Genomic DNA, 16,336 nt, shown 5'->3' on the forward strand with positions numbered 1-16,336 from the left:
CGCTCTGGAAGTCCATTCCCAAACCAAAGCGTTCCAAAACCAAGATGCGCTTTCCCATAGAAAGTAATGCAAAATGGATTAATCCATTTCAGACTTTTAAAAACAACCCCTAAAACACACACAAAAAAGAGCCGCAAAAATAAATAGCAAAAAAAAGACAGACCTCAGCATAACACTCAAAACGGAAGTGGGGCACTCAAAATGGAAGTGGGGCACTCGAAACAGAGCATGTTTGGCTTCTGAAAAATGTTTACAAACCGGAACACTTCCTTTCTTGTGGGTTTCAAGTTGTTTGAAGACCAAGGCGTTTGAGAACCAAGGTACTACTGTATGTCTTTACAAATGTGTTTGTGGGAAGATTGTTATTCTTTTGTACTGATTCTTGCTTTTATTATGTATCTTGTGTTTTTATTTTGTATTTTTATGCTGTGAAGCACTCTGAGATCTTCTGGTGAAAGTCATTATAGAAATGTAATAAATGGCAAAGTAAAAAGGTAAAGGTCCCCCTGCCCGTACGGGCCAGTCTTGCCAGACTCTAGGGTTGTCCGCCCATCTCACTCTAGAGGCTGGGGGCCAGCGCTGTCCGCAGACACTTCCGGGTCACGTGGCCAGCGTGACAAGCTGCATCTGGCGAGCCAGCGCAGCACACGGAACGCCGTTTACCTTCCCGCTGGTAAGCGGTCCCTATTTATCTACTTGCACCCGGAGGTGCTTTCGAACTGCTAGGTTGGCAGGCGCTGGGACCGAACGACGGGAGCGCACCCCGCCGCGGGGATTCGAACCGCTGACCTGACGATCGGCAAGTAGTCATAAACAATAAATAAAACTTTAGAATACACAACCAGACTGAAGAATACCCGCAGAAATCATGAGAAGTTCTCAAATATACAAAAACCTACAGCTACAACTCCCCCCCCCCAACCTGCTAAACCCAAGAGTCTGTTCAGCAGCCTCAGCTTTTGTAGCTGGAGTCAGTCTGGACTCTTTTAGGCTACATGAGAAAAGGCCTGCAAGGATGGAGGTTTTGGAGACTTACTGCCAGGGTGGTCTCTGTCCTCTTCAGCAGCCTCAACCTTTGTAGCACTGGGTCCTTCTGTCCTAGGCCATGTGGAAAAAGACCTGCAGAGAGATGGTCTTCCAGGACTCTCAGCCAAGGTGGTTTCTGGCCTCTTCAGGAGAGACAGTTGGAGGTCGGAGTGGGGTGGGAGAGTGGTGGGAGTTGTGAAGGAGGGTTGGTTAGATCAGTAGAAGAGGAACAGCATAATAAAGCCTCCTTTTACAGTTTTAATAAAATAAAAGTAACAGGCATATCTGAAAGCACGTGCTTATCTACACAAAGTTACCTTGAACTTCCTGTTTATGTTTTAATAAAACGGTTATACTGCACAAGACATGTCATTCCTTGCTATGTTGGGGGAGAAGTGTTCAGATAGGAGTTTTGTGGGGTGGCACCAGGAATCAAGGGGGTGTTTGGTCAAAGGCCCCTTGAATAAAAGTGGGAAGGTGGCGCAGGGAGATGTGGGCACTGCCAGAGCACCTCTGAGTGATGGCAAAGGGGGCATAACATGGGGAGATAAACTAGACCTCTTCATGGGACATTCCAAAGTGTTCAAAGCGCTTCATGATGTCGCCGGAAAACCCCCCCCCCCAACTCATTGACACGTGTTACACAAGCACCACACTCACACACGCACGCAACTCCCCTCCCTGACCCTGGGTATGTCTCTTCTAGAGGGCCATCCCCTAAAGCCTTCCGTAAATAAGGAAGCGCTGGCTTGACAGCTTCCCACCATAGCGCTCCACATAGCCCTATTTTTATTACGAGTAGACCGGCCGACCGAGCTCTGCTGTCAATCGGCGGCCGCCTCAGCCAATCAGTGTTACCGAACAGCGCCCCTTGCGGCGGCCACGCAGGTACTGCAGGCTACTGCCGCTCTCTTCCCTACCTTTGACAGCTCTTGATACAAAGTTTCCGGGTTCAATTGACCGTGACTGATTTAATCAAAATGTAGCAAGCCACTTCCTGGAGGCGAAAGTGCTTTGAACTTCAAGGACAATATTCTTTATAAATCCACTAAAAATCAACCGTACTTCGGATTTTCACCGGACCACTTTTATTCTACTACATACTACAAGGACTATCAAAGGGGGGTGGCCTGATATCAAGCGGCCATAATCCCTTCACCGAGCGGTCACGTACTCTGTGTTCTTTCCTAGTGTACGTGACAACCTTGATAGCCATCGGTGATGGGCTCAGACAGAAGGCCATCAGGGACATAATGAACTGCATATCATAGTGTATTCCGCGCGGACTCTTACAAAGGACTGTGACCGGATTCCCCTCAGGGGGCAGGAAACTTCGCCCTTTCCCTTTGTTCTTGAATATGACTCATGTAGGGAGGGGGAAGGAGGCTCCGGCCAGGTGTCAGGACACTCGAGTTACCTGTGCAGCTCCTCCCCAACCCCTCCTATTTTTAATATAATCATGATGTAAATATGATGTAATTCTGAGGGCGTAGCTAAGGGGATTAGCAACTAATAAAAGTTAGGGTCTCCCTTTGTTCGGGGCTTCCATCTTGCTTCACATCGTGGGCGGTGGGAGTCCTGTCGCGACAGTCTTTCTTGAATAAAGACCGAGCCTACTGGCTGCTGTTTTGCTCTGACTTGCTCTGGTCGGTGTCTTCATTTGCCCAAGAGGACCCTTGATTTTCCGTTAACAGTTGGCGACCGCGACTCAGGGACACTTGGTTCTCCTGTAAAGGTGAGAGGGGAGATAGAGGGGATCGGGCGCCACCGGCCACTTTAGCCCGGGGATCCTTTTCTTCCTCTCCCTGCCTCCTCTTTGCGGGCGGTAATCAACCGTCACCAGAAGCCCAACCAGAGAGAGCAAAGGCGAGGTAAAGCCGGCTAAGGAAAGATCCCGGGATCTGCGAGGGACATCAACGGACGTGAGTATGGTTCTGAAGAAAGTACATTGGGAGGAGGGTGGAAAGTAACGTCTCCACAACAGCCAAATCTTTCTCCTTTATTTCCAACGTTGCATCTGCAAATCTTGAACCTCCTTTCCCTTTTTCTCCCCGTTTTCCCTTTCGGAAGTATGGCCAGGAAAACGTGGTGCTTATTGTTTCTCTGACGTCCTTTTTCGGAGTCGGCCAAAGGCGTCCTTTACAAATCTCTCCCTCTCCTTTTCTCCCCCGTTTTCCCTTTCGGAAGTGTGGCCAGGGAAGCGCGGTGCCTGTTATTTCTCTGACACCCCTTTCGGAGTCGTCCAGGGGTGTCCTTACAAATCTCTCCCCACCTTATCTGCCTGTGCAAATGAAGCCGCCCCTCCTGCCCGGCGACCTTTGTTAGGGATGACCCGGGTACGTGAGAACGCAAGGTCATTTGCTTCCTTTCAAACCTTTGTTTTTCTCGGAACCCGATCTGGCACTGCACTGCGCAGGCGTCCAGTAGGGAAGCCGAATTTAGTTTAAAGGCTAGGCAGGGGGCTGTTGTGGAGGATAGAGGGGAGGTTCACAACTGGGGCCCCACACTAGGATTAGCATTGAAGCAGTACTGTGGTTTAGGTTTCCGGGCAGAGACCCGTGGTTTAGGTTTCCGGGCAGAGACCCGTGGTTTAGGTTTCCGGGCAGAGACCCGTGGTTTAGGTTTCCGGGCAGAGACCCGTGGTTTAGGTTTCCGGGCAGAGACCCGTGGTTTAGGTTTCCGGGCAGAGACCCGTGGTTTAGGTTTCCGGGCAGAGACCCGTGGTTTAGGTTTCCGGGCAGAGACCCGTGGTTTAGGTTTCCGGGCAGAGACCCGTGGTTTAGGTTTCCGGGCAGAGACCCGTGGTTTAGGTTTCCGGGCAGCGACCCGTGGTTTAAATTTCCGTTCAGGCTCGAGGTTTTAATCAAATAGTTCGTGGTTCAGAAATAAGTAGAGATTCCACTAAGATAAGGACATTCCAAAATACTGAAAGGATCTCTTTCTACCCCTTTTCTACCCAAACCCTCTTCCCTCTTCCCTTGTGTGTGTACGTTCATCCCTTTCTGCCTTTAGCGTTCTTCGCTAGCGAAACAACAACCTGATAGAGAAGAGAGAATGGGAGCCCAAGCTTCCAAACACTCAGACTGGACTCCTCCCGGCGACAAGGCTTCCGCGGAGCCTTTCCGCCACAGGGAGGACTCTGATACCCCTCTTCAATTCGTCCTCTTAAACTGGAAGGAACTGAAAGGGAGAAAGGGGCTCTCAAAGTCCAAGCTGAGGGACCTTTGTAACATCTCGTGGGTTGCCTTTACCCACCACCTAGAGCCAGCTTCTAGATGGCCATGCCACGGCTCTTTCAATCTTCAAAAAATGCAAGCACTTAAAACTTACCTGGCTGACGAGAGGCCCCGACAACTGTACTACCTAAACGCCTTTGCCGAAGCCCGCGAATTATTTCAACGGCAGCAAGCCCAAATTGTCCGCCAAATGGCTGTTTTAAAAACAAATGGACCCCCCCCATACGATGAGATTAGAGCTCAGGAGGAACAATTGGATCGAACCCTCGTCCCCTTCTACTACCCTGAACCCGAAGCACCCCGACAGCCAGGGCCCGGTGCAGGAGGCAGGACAGGAGCCGGAGGGGGAGGCACAGCAAACCCACCAGGCGCAGGACCAAGGGAGAATGTAACGAACCCACCAGCCACAGCCACTGCCCCTCCCCCAAGCACACCTAACACACTGCCGTCCGATCCTTCCTCAAGCGCATCGAACTCGGCAGAGAACCAGGCAGACGTGGACCTTGGGCCTTTGCTCAGTGGGCAGCTCCTAACTGAAGGAAGAGAGGGACCTGTTTCCAGTAGAACCAGAAACAGGGACAATCTACTAAACGGAGAAATAGAAGGTGCCTTTCCACTACGTGCATTACCTATACCTCCCGTCAGAGCAGGAGACCCTCCCCGTATGGTTTTTACCCACCAGCCCTTCCTTACCTCTGACCTAATGAACTGGTCCGATAAGATGCCCTCTCTACGAGACGACCCAGACAAATGCCACCGCCAAGTGGCTACCATCTTCTCCACCCACAACCCCACATGGGCGGATGTGCACATGTTGTTGGGAGCCCTCTTTAATGAGGCAGAGAAGAGGGAGATCTTAGCAAAGGCGGGAGAAGCCCTCAACCGGGAAGGATACCAGCCAAACTGTCCCGCCTCAATGACCCCACTGACCACTCAGACGTTACTTAACGACCCTGACTGGAACTATAACACTACCGATGGCCAATGGGGTCTAAAAATTTTCAAGAAGGCCATCCTAGATGGTATTAAAGCTGCAGGACAGCGAACTGTAAACTGGACCAAAGTCCAAGCGGTCCTTCAGGGACCTGACGAACATCCCTCTGACTACTATTCACGGCTAGTCTCCGCTATTAAGACCTGGGGTGGAATAGACCCGGAGAGCCCACAGCACGAAGTGATAGTCAAAGGTTTTTTCAAAGATCAAGCCACCGCCGACATCCGAAAGGCACTAAATTCACATCTCGGATACGATGGTAAAACCATAAACGAAATTCTTTCCATCGCAAAGTCCGTTTTTAACTCGAGGGATGAGAGGAAGAAGAAAGACCAGAAACCAGACACTCCCCGAGTATTAGCTTATGCGGCCGCCGTTCCCACCTTGAAAGAAAAATTTAAATCAGGCGTACCGGAATTACAGGACGAACGCGTCTGTTTCCACTGCGAGGAAGTTGGACACATAAAAAGATACTGTCCCCTTCTGACCAAGAGGTCTGAATATAAAAATACTAAACCATACAGGCCAGAATACAAAGAAGGTGCATATCCTAGGAGTAGGGAACCTATCTCTTCCTACGATGCGAACCGACCCCCAACCCAAATGCAACCCCGTGTGGTACCTCCGCAACCGCGGCCCCGAAACCTACCCTACGGCGCCACCAACCCCTTTGACCAAGGGAACCATCCTACAAACCCAACCCACGAAATGGTGATGGAAGAATATCAAGAACATTGACAATTAAAAGCAGATCCCGCCTCTTTCTCATTTCTCTGCCCAGTTTTGCAATTATCCTCAACAGACCCCATATGCACTATGCAAATCGATGGACAGTCCTATGACTGTCTCTTGGACACTGGGGCCACTTACTCCACCCTCACAAACAGCCATTTAACCCCAGGAGAGGAAACCAAAACCGTAATGGGGCTCGATGGGATCCCCCGAAATTGCCCTTTATCCAAACCTGCAAAGGTCTCCGTCGGACCGTTATCAGTTAAACATACTTTCCTATTGACCTCCAGCCCGGTCAACCTTCTCGGTAGGGATCTGCTATGTAAACTAAATGCTACTATTCAATGCGGCCAGGAAGGAATTTACTTACATATGCCAAATGATTCCATATTCAACTTCCAAGGAGTCCTGCAAGAAGCTAACAACACACCCATTGATCTTCCTCCTGAACTTCTGAATAGTGTCCCTTCTTGGCTATGGGGAACTGAATCGACCTCCGTTGGACTTCTAAAGTCTGCAACCCCAGTAAAAGTAAACTATAGGAAAGACCTGCCCTTTCCCTGTACTAAACAATATCCCCTACCTCCCGAAGCAATCGACGGTCTCACTCCGATGATCGATGAATTTCTAAAAATGGGAGTTCTAGTTCCCTGTGCCTCACCATGTAATACCCCCCTACTTCCCGTCAAGAAGCCGAATACCAATCCCGTAAAATGGCGCTTGGTGCAAGACCTTCGATTGATTAATTCCTTCGTTATTCCCAGGCACGCCGTGGTGGCGAACCCACACCACCTTTTAAGCACCATCCCGGAGGGAACTGTAGTTTATTCCGTAATAGACCTGTGCTCCGCTTTCTTCAGTATCCCCGTGGATCCAGAAAGTCAGTTTCTCTTCGCTTTTACCTGGCAAACAGGCCAATTAACGTGGACCCGGTTACCCCAAGGATATGTAGAGTCCCCAGCGATTTTCTCCTCCATATTACACCAAGATCTCCTTGATGTGAACCTTCCGGGTGGCTCCGCCATCAGACTTTACGTAGATGATATCTTACTCTGCGGGCGAGATTTGGAATCCTGTAAATCAGATACTATAACTCTCCTGACAATATTAGCACATAAAGGCCACAAAGTATCCCCGAAGAAGATACAATACTGCCAAAAGGAGGTAAAATATCTTGGTCACATCCTCGGACAAGGTACCCGTGCCCTCACCACCGATAGGATCGAGGCCATAACAAGATTGCCCCTTCCAAAAACCAAGAGACAACTCAGGGGTTTCATTGGAATGAGTGGATTTTGCCGAGCATGGATCCCCCGTTATGGCGAATTCACTCGGCCCCTCACTGCAATGACGCATGATAGCGCCCCAGATCAATTGCAATGGACTGCAGAGGCACTCGAAGCCTTTGAATGCATCAAACGGGAATTAAGGTCTTCGCCCGCTCTTGGACTCCCAGACTATAGGCTGCCCTTCTCTTTATTTGTCCACGAAAATAAAGGGGTAGCCTCAGGCGTCCTTACACAACCTTTTCAAGGAAAGAATAGACCCGTGGCGTACTACAGCCTTCAACTAGACACCACCATCATGGGGACTGTTGGATGCCTTAGAGCAGTAGCAGCTGCAGCACTCCTCCTAGAAAAGGCTCAAGAAACTGTACTTGGACATGAGCTAACCTTAAACGTCCCCCACGCTGTCGCTACCCTTCTCAGCTTGCAAGGGTGCCAACGCTTCACGATACAAAGACTCAACAAATACGAAGCCATCCTCCTTAGTCCGTCTAATGTTACCATAAAGAGGGTGAATTCCTTAAATCCCGCAACCCTCCTTCCCCTCCCTGATGACGGCACCCCACACCATGACTGTAGCCAAGTAGTACGACATGCAGAGAAACCACGAGAAGACCTCGACTATGTCCCTTTAGACAACCCCCACTTAGTACTGTACACGGACGGAAGTTCAAAAATAGTAGGAGGAGAGCGAAAGAGCGGATATGCAGTTGTTAGTGACACAGATATCTTGGAAGCGCGTCCTGTTCACGCCAAGTATAGTGCACAAGCAGCCGAACTCATCGCTTTAATTCGAGCATGCGAGTTAGCGGCAGGAAAAAGAGTCACAATCTACACAGACTCCAAATACTGCTTCGGTTTAGTTCATGCCACGGGACAAATCTGGCTGCAGAGAGGCTTTCTAACTGCTGCGGGCACTAAGATCGCCCATGCACCCCTAGTACAGCGCCTAATGGACTCCATACACCTCCCTGAGGAAATAGCGGTAGTCCACTGTAAAGCTCACACCAAGGGGAAAGACCCAATATCCACAGGGAACCGATGCGCAGATCGCATGGCACAGGAAGCAGCCCTCCAACCACTGTCTTCAGATAATGAATTCCAGGGGCCCCAAGTTCCATCTGACGTAGATTTTGACCTGATGTATAAAACCGCCACCCCTGAAGAAAGGAAAGGGTGGGAAAAGCACGGAGCCGTCCTTGAGAATGGCATCTGGTACCTTCCCGACAAGAGACTTATAATGCCCAGATTATGGGTGCCCAAACACGTAAGAATTTTGCACCAGTGTACCCACTGGGGAAGGGACAAGCTTATAGACTCAGTACAACGCTGCTGGTATGCCCCTGGACTAGCCCTTGCCGCGAAGACGGCAGTTAAGAACTGTCACACTTGTCAAACATTTAATCCCAAGCATACTGCCAGAAGCCCACCCGGGGCCAGACCATGGGCTTTTGTACCTTTTGAAAGTCTTCAAGTGGATTTCATAGACTTGCCCCCCTGTCAAGGTTACAAGTATGCCCTTGTCATCATTGATCAATTGACCGGATGGGTAGAATGCCTCCCAGCTCGCCGAGCTAATGCCCAAACAGTTGCAAAGACTCTATTGCACGAAATAATACCACGCTTCGGGGTACCGAGACATATAGACAGCGACAGGGGCTCCCACTTCACCTCAGAGATAGTTCAGCAAGTCGCCAAAGCCCTAGGGATCAAATGGAAGCTGCACACCCCATACCACCCCCCATCCTCAGGCCAGGTTGAAAGAATGAATCAACAGCTGAAGTCACAACTAGGGAAGCTCTGTAAAGACACCGGAATCAAGTGGATTAACGCTCTCCCCTTAGTTCTACATAATCTCAGGGCTTGTCCCCGGGGAAACTTGAACCTATCCCCCTATGAAATACTCTTTGGTAGACCCTCCCCGGTATATAATACCCAATTTCCAACTTCCGAATTAGAGGTAGGCGAATCAGAATTGACACAATATGTGATACACCTACAGAGGCAACTCATTCATCTCCACAGATATGCTGCCTCAAGCCAAAACATCCCTCTAGATGAAAACATTCACTCGTACCAACCAGGGGACTGGATATTAGCAAAAACTTATCACAAGGTACCCCTGCAGCCCACCTGGGAGGGCCCCTACCAAGTACTTTTAACCACTCCAACTTCTGTTAAGGTAGCGGAAAAGACTGCCTGGTTGCATCATACCCGCTGCAAGCCGGCTTTACCACCCGAACCCACACCAGACGAGTCACCCTACCACGTCCCACGCCAACCAGCAGACGACGACAGCTACGACGACCAGAAACAACAGACCGGACCAGATCGGGGCACGAATCGAGCCCAACAGACCGGACCAGATCGGGGCACGAATCGAGCCCAACAGACCGGACCAGATCGGGGCACGAATCGGGCCCAACAGACCGGACCGGACTCACCTCACACGTCAACGCTTTGGTCCTCCGAACTCATCACTGCAACAACTCCAAAAGGTCAACCCCCCATCCGTCTGAAACTCCGGAAAGCAACACCATCTCATCGCTCCCCATCTGACAGCTCTGCAGTTTGACAGCTCCACACCATCTCATCGCTCCCCATTTGACAGCTCTGCGGTTTGACAGCTCCACACCATCTCATCGCTCCCCATCTGACAGCTCTGCAGTTTGACAGCTCCACACCATCTCATCGCTCCCCATTTGACAGCTCTGCGGTTTGACAGCTCCACACCATCTCATCGCTCCCCATTTGACAGCTCTGCGGTTTGACAGCTCCACACCATCTCATCGCTCCCCATCTGACAGCTCTGCAGTTTGACAGCTCCACACCATCTCATCGCTCCCCATTTGACAGCTCTGCAGTTTGACAGCTCCACACCACCTCATCACTCCCCATTGAACGATGGCCACCGCCGTACCGACCCTGCTCCTCCTTCAACTCACCGCCGTATTTTCCCAGAACGCTACGATCACACATTCCTATTGCCCTGGATTACAAACTGAATACAAACACCTAGACTATGGGATTGTCGACATGGTGAAACAAGGAACATTAGACCGCCTTGGAGATTTTGAATTCTGCCTGCCAGAGACCCGTGTGCTCCTTCGACACTCCATCTCGCCTATCCTCGCCACACACCAAACCTGGGAACTTTTTGTTCGCTCACCATCTTTCACACCTCTAGGGAAACTCGTCCTCACCAGAGACGGCCCCTGGAACCGTGCTCATTGCCTCAATGGCTCTTACGTGCTTTTTTCTGACGGTACACCTCAACAAGCACTGAACTGGACTGTCCTCGACAACGGTGGCGGAGAGTCAGTTTATACTGACCAGAACCACCCCACGAAACGGTTGATCCACGGATTTTACTGCCAAAGGGTAGATTCCACCCCCCGCCAAACCATTTTACAAGGCATCTGCCTCCGAAGGTACTGCTGCGTCTGGGATATTGGATTAGCCTCCAATTGGGACGGCAAGGCATACCTAGAAGGATGGCATTATTCCGTACCTCCAACAACAAAATGGGACACCACCGGCCCCCAGAGATGTGGAGGCCTTGCCACAAACTTAACCTACCTGTTGCGCCAAGACCCCCTTCATCCGGCGGGCACTGCACCTAGACAAAGGGGGGAACTGTCAACGTCCCAAGACCCCAACAACAACTACCTCTTGTCCACCTGGCATTCCAACACCTATGTAAAACTGATCTCCCAAATTGCAAAACGAACAACCACCAACGAATGCTGGATCTGCGCCAACGCTCCTTCACACCTCCACAGTGGCATACCATTCCTTGGAGTGCCCCTCACTTTAGAGCAACACCTTTCCGCTGATGTACGGTCCTGGAACCTGACCGCTGTGAACTTAACCCACCAGTACATCTACCTGACCGGACCCACAACAGGCGACCTCTGCCGGAAATTCAGTGGCAACGACAAAGTTATCGGCGAGAGCACCTGTAAGTACACCCTTGATATCACCTTAAGCGGCAGGATTACCCTATGGCACCAAGGCAAACCCTCCACCCACCCTACCCTATTGTCCGCATGGAAACGTGTGATGAACTTGCCTGACCCCTGGGACCCTTCCCCGATTTCCCAGTGTTTCTTCCGCACCTTCCATACTGGGCGCATAGACTCGTGCCTGCAGGGGCTGTTCTGGATTTGCGGCCACCGCGGCTATACATGGGCCAGCCCCCACTCCCGTGGCACCTGTTACCTTGGACTAATTTTACCGGGGGTCCGCGTTACCCAAGAACTCCCCCCCGGAAAGAGGCGCAACAAGAGAGCGAAAAGTTTGGCAGAACTCTCCGATGTTGCAGCCAACGGGGAAACCTACGGCCGGGCCCTCTTTCCCGCATATGGGGCCGGCTCCAACCACGTCGATATCCTCAAGCTGACCGACATACTGCTAAACTTTATGGAAGAGTCCAACGCAGCTACCCAATCCATCTTAACTGAATTAACGGAGGTCAGGCAGAATTCGATCCAGAACCGCCTTGCTTTGGACTACGTACTCGCCTCAACTGGAGGGGTTTGTGCCCTCATAGGAACCGAATGCTGCACGCACGTCACTGACCAGACCTTGAACATCACAGGACACCTTAATAACATCTACAAACTGACCGATAAACTTAGGGATATCCAACATGAAGGTCTGTCGGACACTCAATTCTGGAACTGGCTGCCTGGATCGACTTGGATAAAACAACTTCTGGGAAACGGCCTCTTAATATTGATCACTGTTGCCATCTGCGTTGTTTTCTTCTGCTGCATGATCCACTGTTTCCCAATGTGCTGTCAAACCTGCGGCTCTTGTCTCCCTATCCTACGTCCGCGATCGACCGCCATCTACCGACCACCGACATCAGAAATCCAGTCAACCCCCATCGAGATGGGACCCTTGCACCACCTCCGGACCCTGGACTCTAGGTATGACATGTCAAGCCTCTATTGATTATGCGGAGAAAAGGATTGCGCGGTTTCCCTACCTTCGCAATCTTATCTCCGAAGGGGGGAACTGTCGCCGGAAAACCCCCCCCCCCAACTCATTGACACGTGTTACACAAGCACCACACTCACACACGCACGCAACTCCCCTCCCTGACCCTGGGTATGTCTCTTCTAGAGGGCCATCCCCTAAAGCCTTCCGTAAATAAGGAAGCGCTGGCTTGACAGCTTCCCACCATAGCGCTCCACATAGCCCTATTTTTATTACGAGTAGACCGGCCGACCGAGCTCTGCTGTCAATCGGCGGCCGCCTCAGCCAATCAGTGTTACCGAACAGCGCCCCTTGCGGCGGCCACGCAGGTACTGCAGGCTACTGCCGCTCTCTTCCCTACCTTTGACAGCTCTTGATACAAAGTTTCCGGGTTCAATTGACCGTGACTGATTTAATCAAAATGTAGCAAGCCACTTCCTGGAGGCGAAAGTGCTTTGAACTTCAAGGACAATATTCTTTATAAATCCACTAAAAATCAACCGTACTTCGGATTTTCACCGGACCACTTTTATTCTACTACATACTACAAGGACTATCAAAGGGGGGTGGCCTGATATCAAGCGGCCATAATCCCTTCACCGAGCGGTCACGTACTCTGTGTTCTTTCCTAGTGTACGTGACAACCTTGATAGCCATCGGTGATGGGCTCAGACAGAAGGCCATCAGGGACATAATGAACTGCATATCATAGTGTATTCCGCGCGGACTCTTACAAAGGACTGTGACCGGATTCCCCTCAGGGGGCAGGAAACTTCGCCCTTTCCCTTTGTTCTTGAATATGACTCATGTAGGGAGGGGGAAGGAGGCTCCGGCCAGGTGTCAGGACACTCGAGTTACCTGTGCAGCTCCTCCCCAACCCCTCCTATTTTTAATATAATCATGATGTAAATATGATGTAATTCTGAGGGCGTAGCTAAGGGGATTAGCAACTAATAAAAGTTAGGGTCTCCCTTTGTTCGGGGCTTCCATCTTGCTTCACATCGTGGGCGGTGGGAGTCCTGTCGCGACAGTCTTTCTTGAATAAAGACCGAGCCTACTGGCTGCTGTTTTGCTCTGACTTGCTCTGGTCGGTGTCTTCATTTGCCCAAGAGGACCCTTGATTTTCCGTTAACAATGAAAACAAACATCCATATAAAGTGGACCAGTAAAATTTCTCCAATGCAGGCGGTTTGAAAAAATGGATGGAGAATCTTCCTTGCCCACCCAAAAATCCCAGTCTGATTTTAGCTGCCTATTGACACCTATTTGGTGTCAATCCCAGGCATTTGCTGAACTGTCTCATGTGCTGGTTTTCTGGTATTGGATAGTTGTGGGTTTTTTAAAATGTGATTTTAAAGTGGGGGTGTCTTTGGAGGAGCGTTGAGCTATGTCTGCCAGCTTGAGCTGGAAAAGTGCCTGTGACTCACAGCCAGGATGGTCACTGTCCTCATCCACAGCCTCAGCTTTTGTAGCTGGAGTCCATCTGTACATCCATCACCCTGGACCAAAGGATTAAAAGAACAAAAAAGATTGGCTGGCCAAGGGTTAAGAGGAGCGGAGGTGTATTCCTAGACTGGACAGGAAAAGGAAGGTGAAGCTGGCAGGTCCTCCAGAACCAAATCCCCTCCCTCCGCTGCGCCTTCCTTCCTTGAGAGGAAGGGATCTGCCCGCTCTCTTCTGGGATCTGGTGAGCCTCCTCTCCCTTCCCCAGAGGGTGCATTGGGGCGAAGGGGAGGGGCAGAGGGGGTCTTCCAAATCCATGCAGCGTGGGACCCCCAAGTGAGGGAGCAGAGAGTCCTGACCCCTTCTTTTCTGCAAAACAGAGTAGGAGACGCGTTCGCTGCAGGTATGAAACTGTGTTCCTTATTGTGCCAACTCCCTGGGGCACCCACAAAATTCCGCATGAAGGAGCCAGACAAGGTGAGGTACAGGTGGGTAAAGGACCCCTGGACGGTTAGGTCCAGTCGAATTCAACTTTGACGTGTGGCTCTCATCGCTGATTTCAGCCTGAGGGAGCCGGCGTTTGACCAGGCAGGATTCAGGGTCAGGTGGCCAGCAGGACTAGACCGCTTCTGGTGCCACAGGACACTGTGATGGGTGCCATAGCGCATGGAAACGCCATTTCCCTTCCTGCTGCAGTGGTACCTATTTATCTACTTGCTTTCAACCCTGCTAGGTTGGCAGGAGCTGGGATAGAGCAATGGGAGCTCAGCCTGTCACGTAGATTCGAACCTCTGACCTTACAATCAGCAAGCTCAAGAGGCTCTGTGGTTTAGACTACAGCGCCACCCCATCCACGACAGCCCAACACCCCCCCAAATCAGAGGGCACTCAGCAAATGAGACTTTCATAGAATCACAGAATTGTAGAGTGAGAAGGGACCCTGGCAGTCATCTAGTCCACCTCCCTGCATTACAAGAATCTCCACTAAAGCATCCATGACGCTTTTAAAATCTCCATGGAAGGAGAGTCCACCAGCCTTTGGAGGGAGGCTGTTCCATTGTTGAACATCCCTTACCCTCAGAGACTTAGACAGAAGCTTCTTGAAGCCACGAGCCAATTCCCCTCCTCTCAGGTTCCTCTTTCCCCATCTCAACCATTCCTCATACGGCTTGGCTTCCAGACCCTTGATCATCTTGCCTACCCTCCTCTGCACATGTTCCAGCTTGTCAACATCCTTCCTAAATTGTTGTCCATGTGTGGCTAAAGTATTCCATCTGTGGTCTGATCAAGCAGTATAAAGGTAAAGGGACCCCTGACCATTAGGTCCAGTTGTGACCGACTCTGGGGTTGCGGCTCTCATCTCGCTTTACTGGCCGAGGGAGCTGGCGTACAGCTTCCGGGTCATGTGGCCAGCATGACTAAGCCGCTTCTGGTGAACCAGAGCAGCGCACGGAAACGCCGTTTACCTTCCCGCCGGAGTGGTACCTATTTACCTACTTTCACTTGATGTGCTTTCGAACTGCTAGGTGGGCAGGAGCAGGGACCGAACAACGGGAGCTCACCCTGTCGCGGGGATTCGAACCGCCGACCTTCTGATCGGCAAGCCCTAGGCTCTGTGGTTTAACCCAGAGTGCCACCTGCATCCCAAGCAGTATAGAATGCTGCTATTACTTCCCTTGATCCGGACACTAGACTGGCTTCCCACTTACCTTTGTCTCTTGCAGGTGATATAAGGTTGCTGGCAAGACCTCCTCATCCATCTTTTCTTGGTGGCGGAGGAAAAGCAGGGACTGTGGAACCAGCTCAGGTAGGGGAAGGTGGCCTTGTGGGGGAAGAGGTGGAGGGGTAGGGCAGCCAGGGTTCCTCTGGAGTCCCAGCAATTTCTCGCCTCTTCCTCTTGGCTTCTGTCAAAACAGCCCTTAACAAAGACTGACAATGTTACTGAAGGTTTATGTGCTGAGAATAAGGAACTTATTCACCTTAATTCTTCTTCTGAATGTTGTTACCATCATTTATTTATTGTTGCTGTTTTATTTGTCTGCTTATCATGAAATACTAAAATATGCTCCTCACTAGTTTACAAACCATTAAAAAATGTAACCAGGATTCACCTAACCAGCCCCATCTGTTGCACAACTGGGCTTTCCTCCTTCTGCCCCCATGTGCCCCTTGAACTTGTTTTTAGGGCATTGGGTGAGTCCTCCACCTACACAGAACAATGCACAGAACAAAACACAAAATAAAATAATTCCATTAAGACGTTAAAAGAAGCATCCATACTTAGAATGTATGGGAAACAAAACAATCCCATTAAAAAAGGCACAGCATGAACAGGCAGGAAACAGCAAAACAATTTGTGGTAATATGATCATTATACTGGCTAAGAGGAGGACCTTTCTCTCTCTCTTTTAAAGAGTTCACTGTCCTTTGAAGATGTCGCTGTTCCTTTCCCAGGTGAAGAGTGGGTGTGGCTGGATCCTAACCGGAGAACTCTGCATACGGAAGTCATAACGGAGAATTGTGGGATCATGGCCGCTCTTGGTAAGGCTCCCTGTTGGATCTTAATATCTTTTTTGAAATTCCGTACTAATCTGTCTATGTGAGGAACATCCCAGATTTTGATGGTTCTGAACAGC

General features: G+C 50.5%; 1 protein-coding gene across 1 annotated transcript in view; it reads left to right on the plus strand.

Annotated features, from left to right (window-relative positions):
* The window catches only part of LOC309518030 (uncharacterized protein), a 118,403-nt gene that overhangs the window by 63,092 nt on the left and 38,975 nt on the right, over nt 1-16,336 (plus strand). The window contains exon 3 of the mRNA XM_082197815.1: nt 16,115-16,241. Coding sequence (XP_082053941.1) covers nt 16,229-16,241 — 13 coding nt within the window. The 5' untranslated portion in view covers nt 16,115-16,228. The remainder of the gene's footprint in view (nt 1-16,114; nt 16,242-16,336) is intronic.

The sequence above is a fragment of the Podarcis vaucheri genome, assembly GCF_965113315.1.
Source record: "Podarcis vaucheri genome assembly, chromosome: 13".
Lineage (NCBI taxonomy): Eukaryota > Metazoa > Chordata > Lepidosauria > Squamata > Lacertidae > Podarcis > Podarcis vaucheri.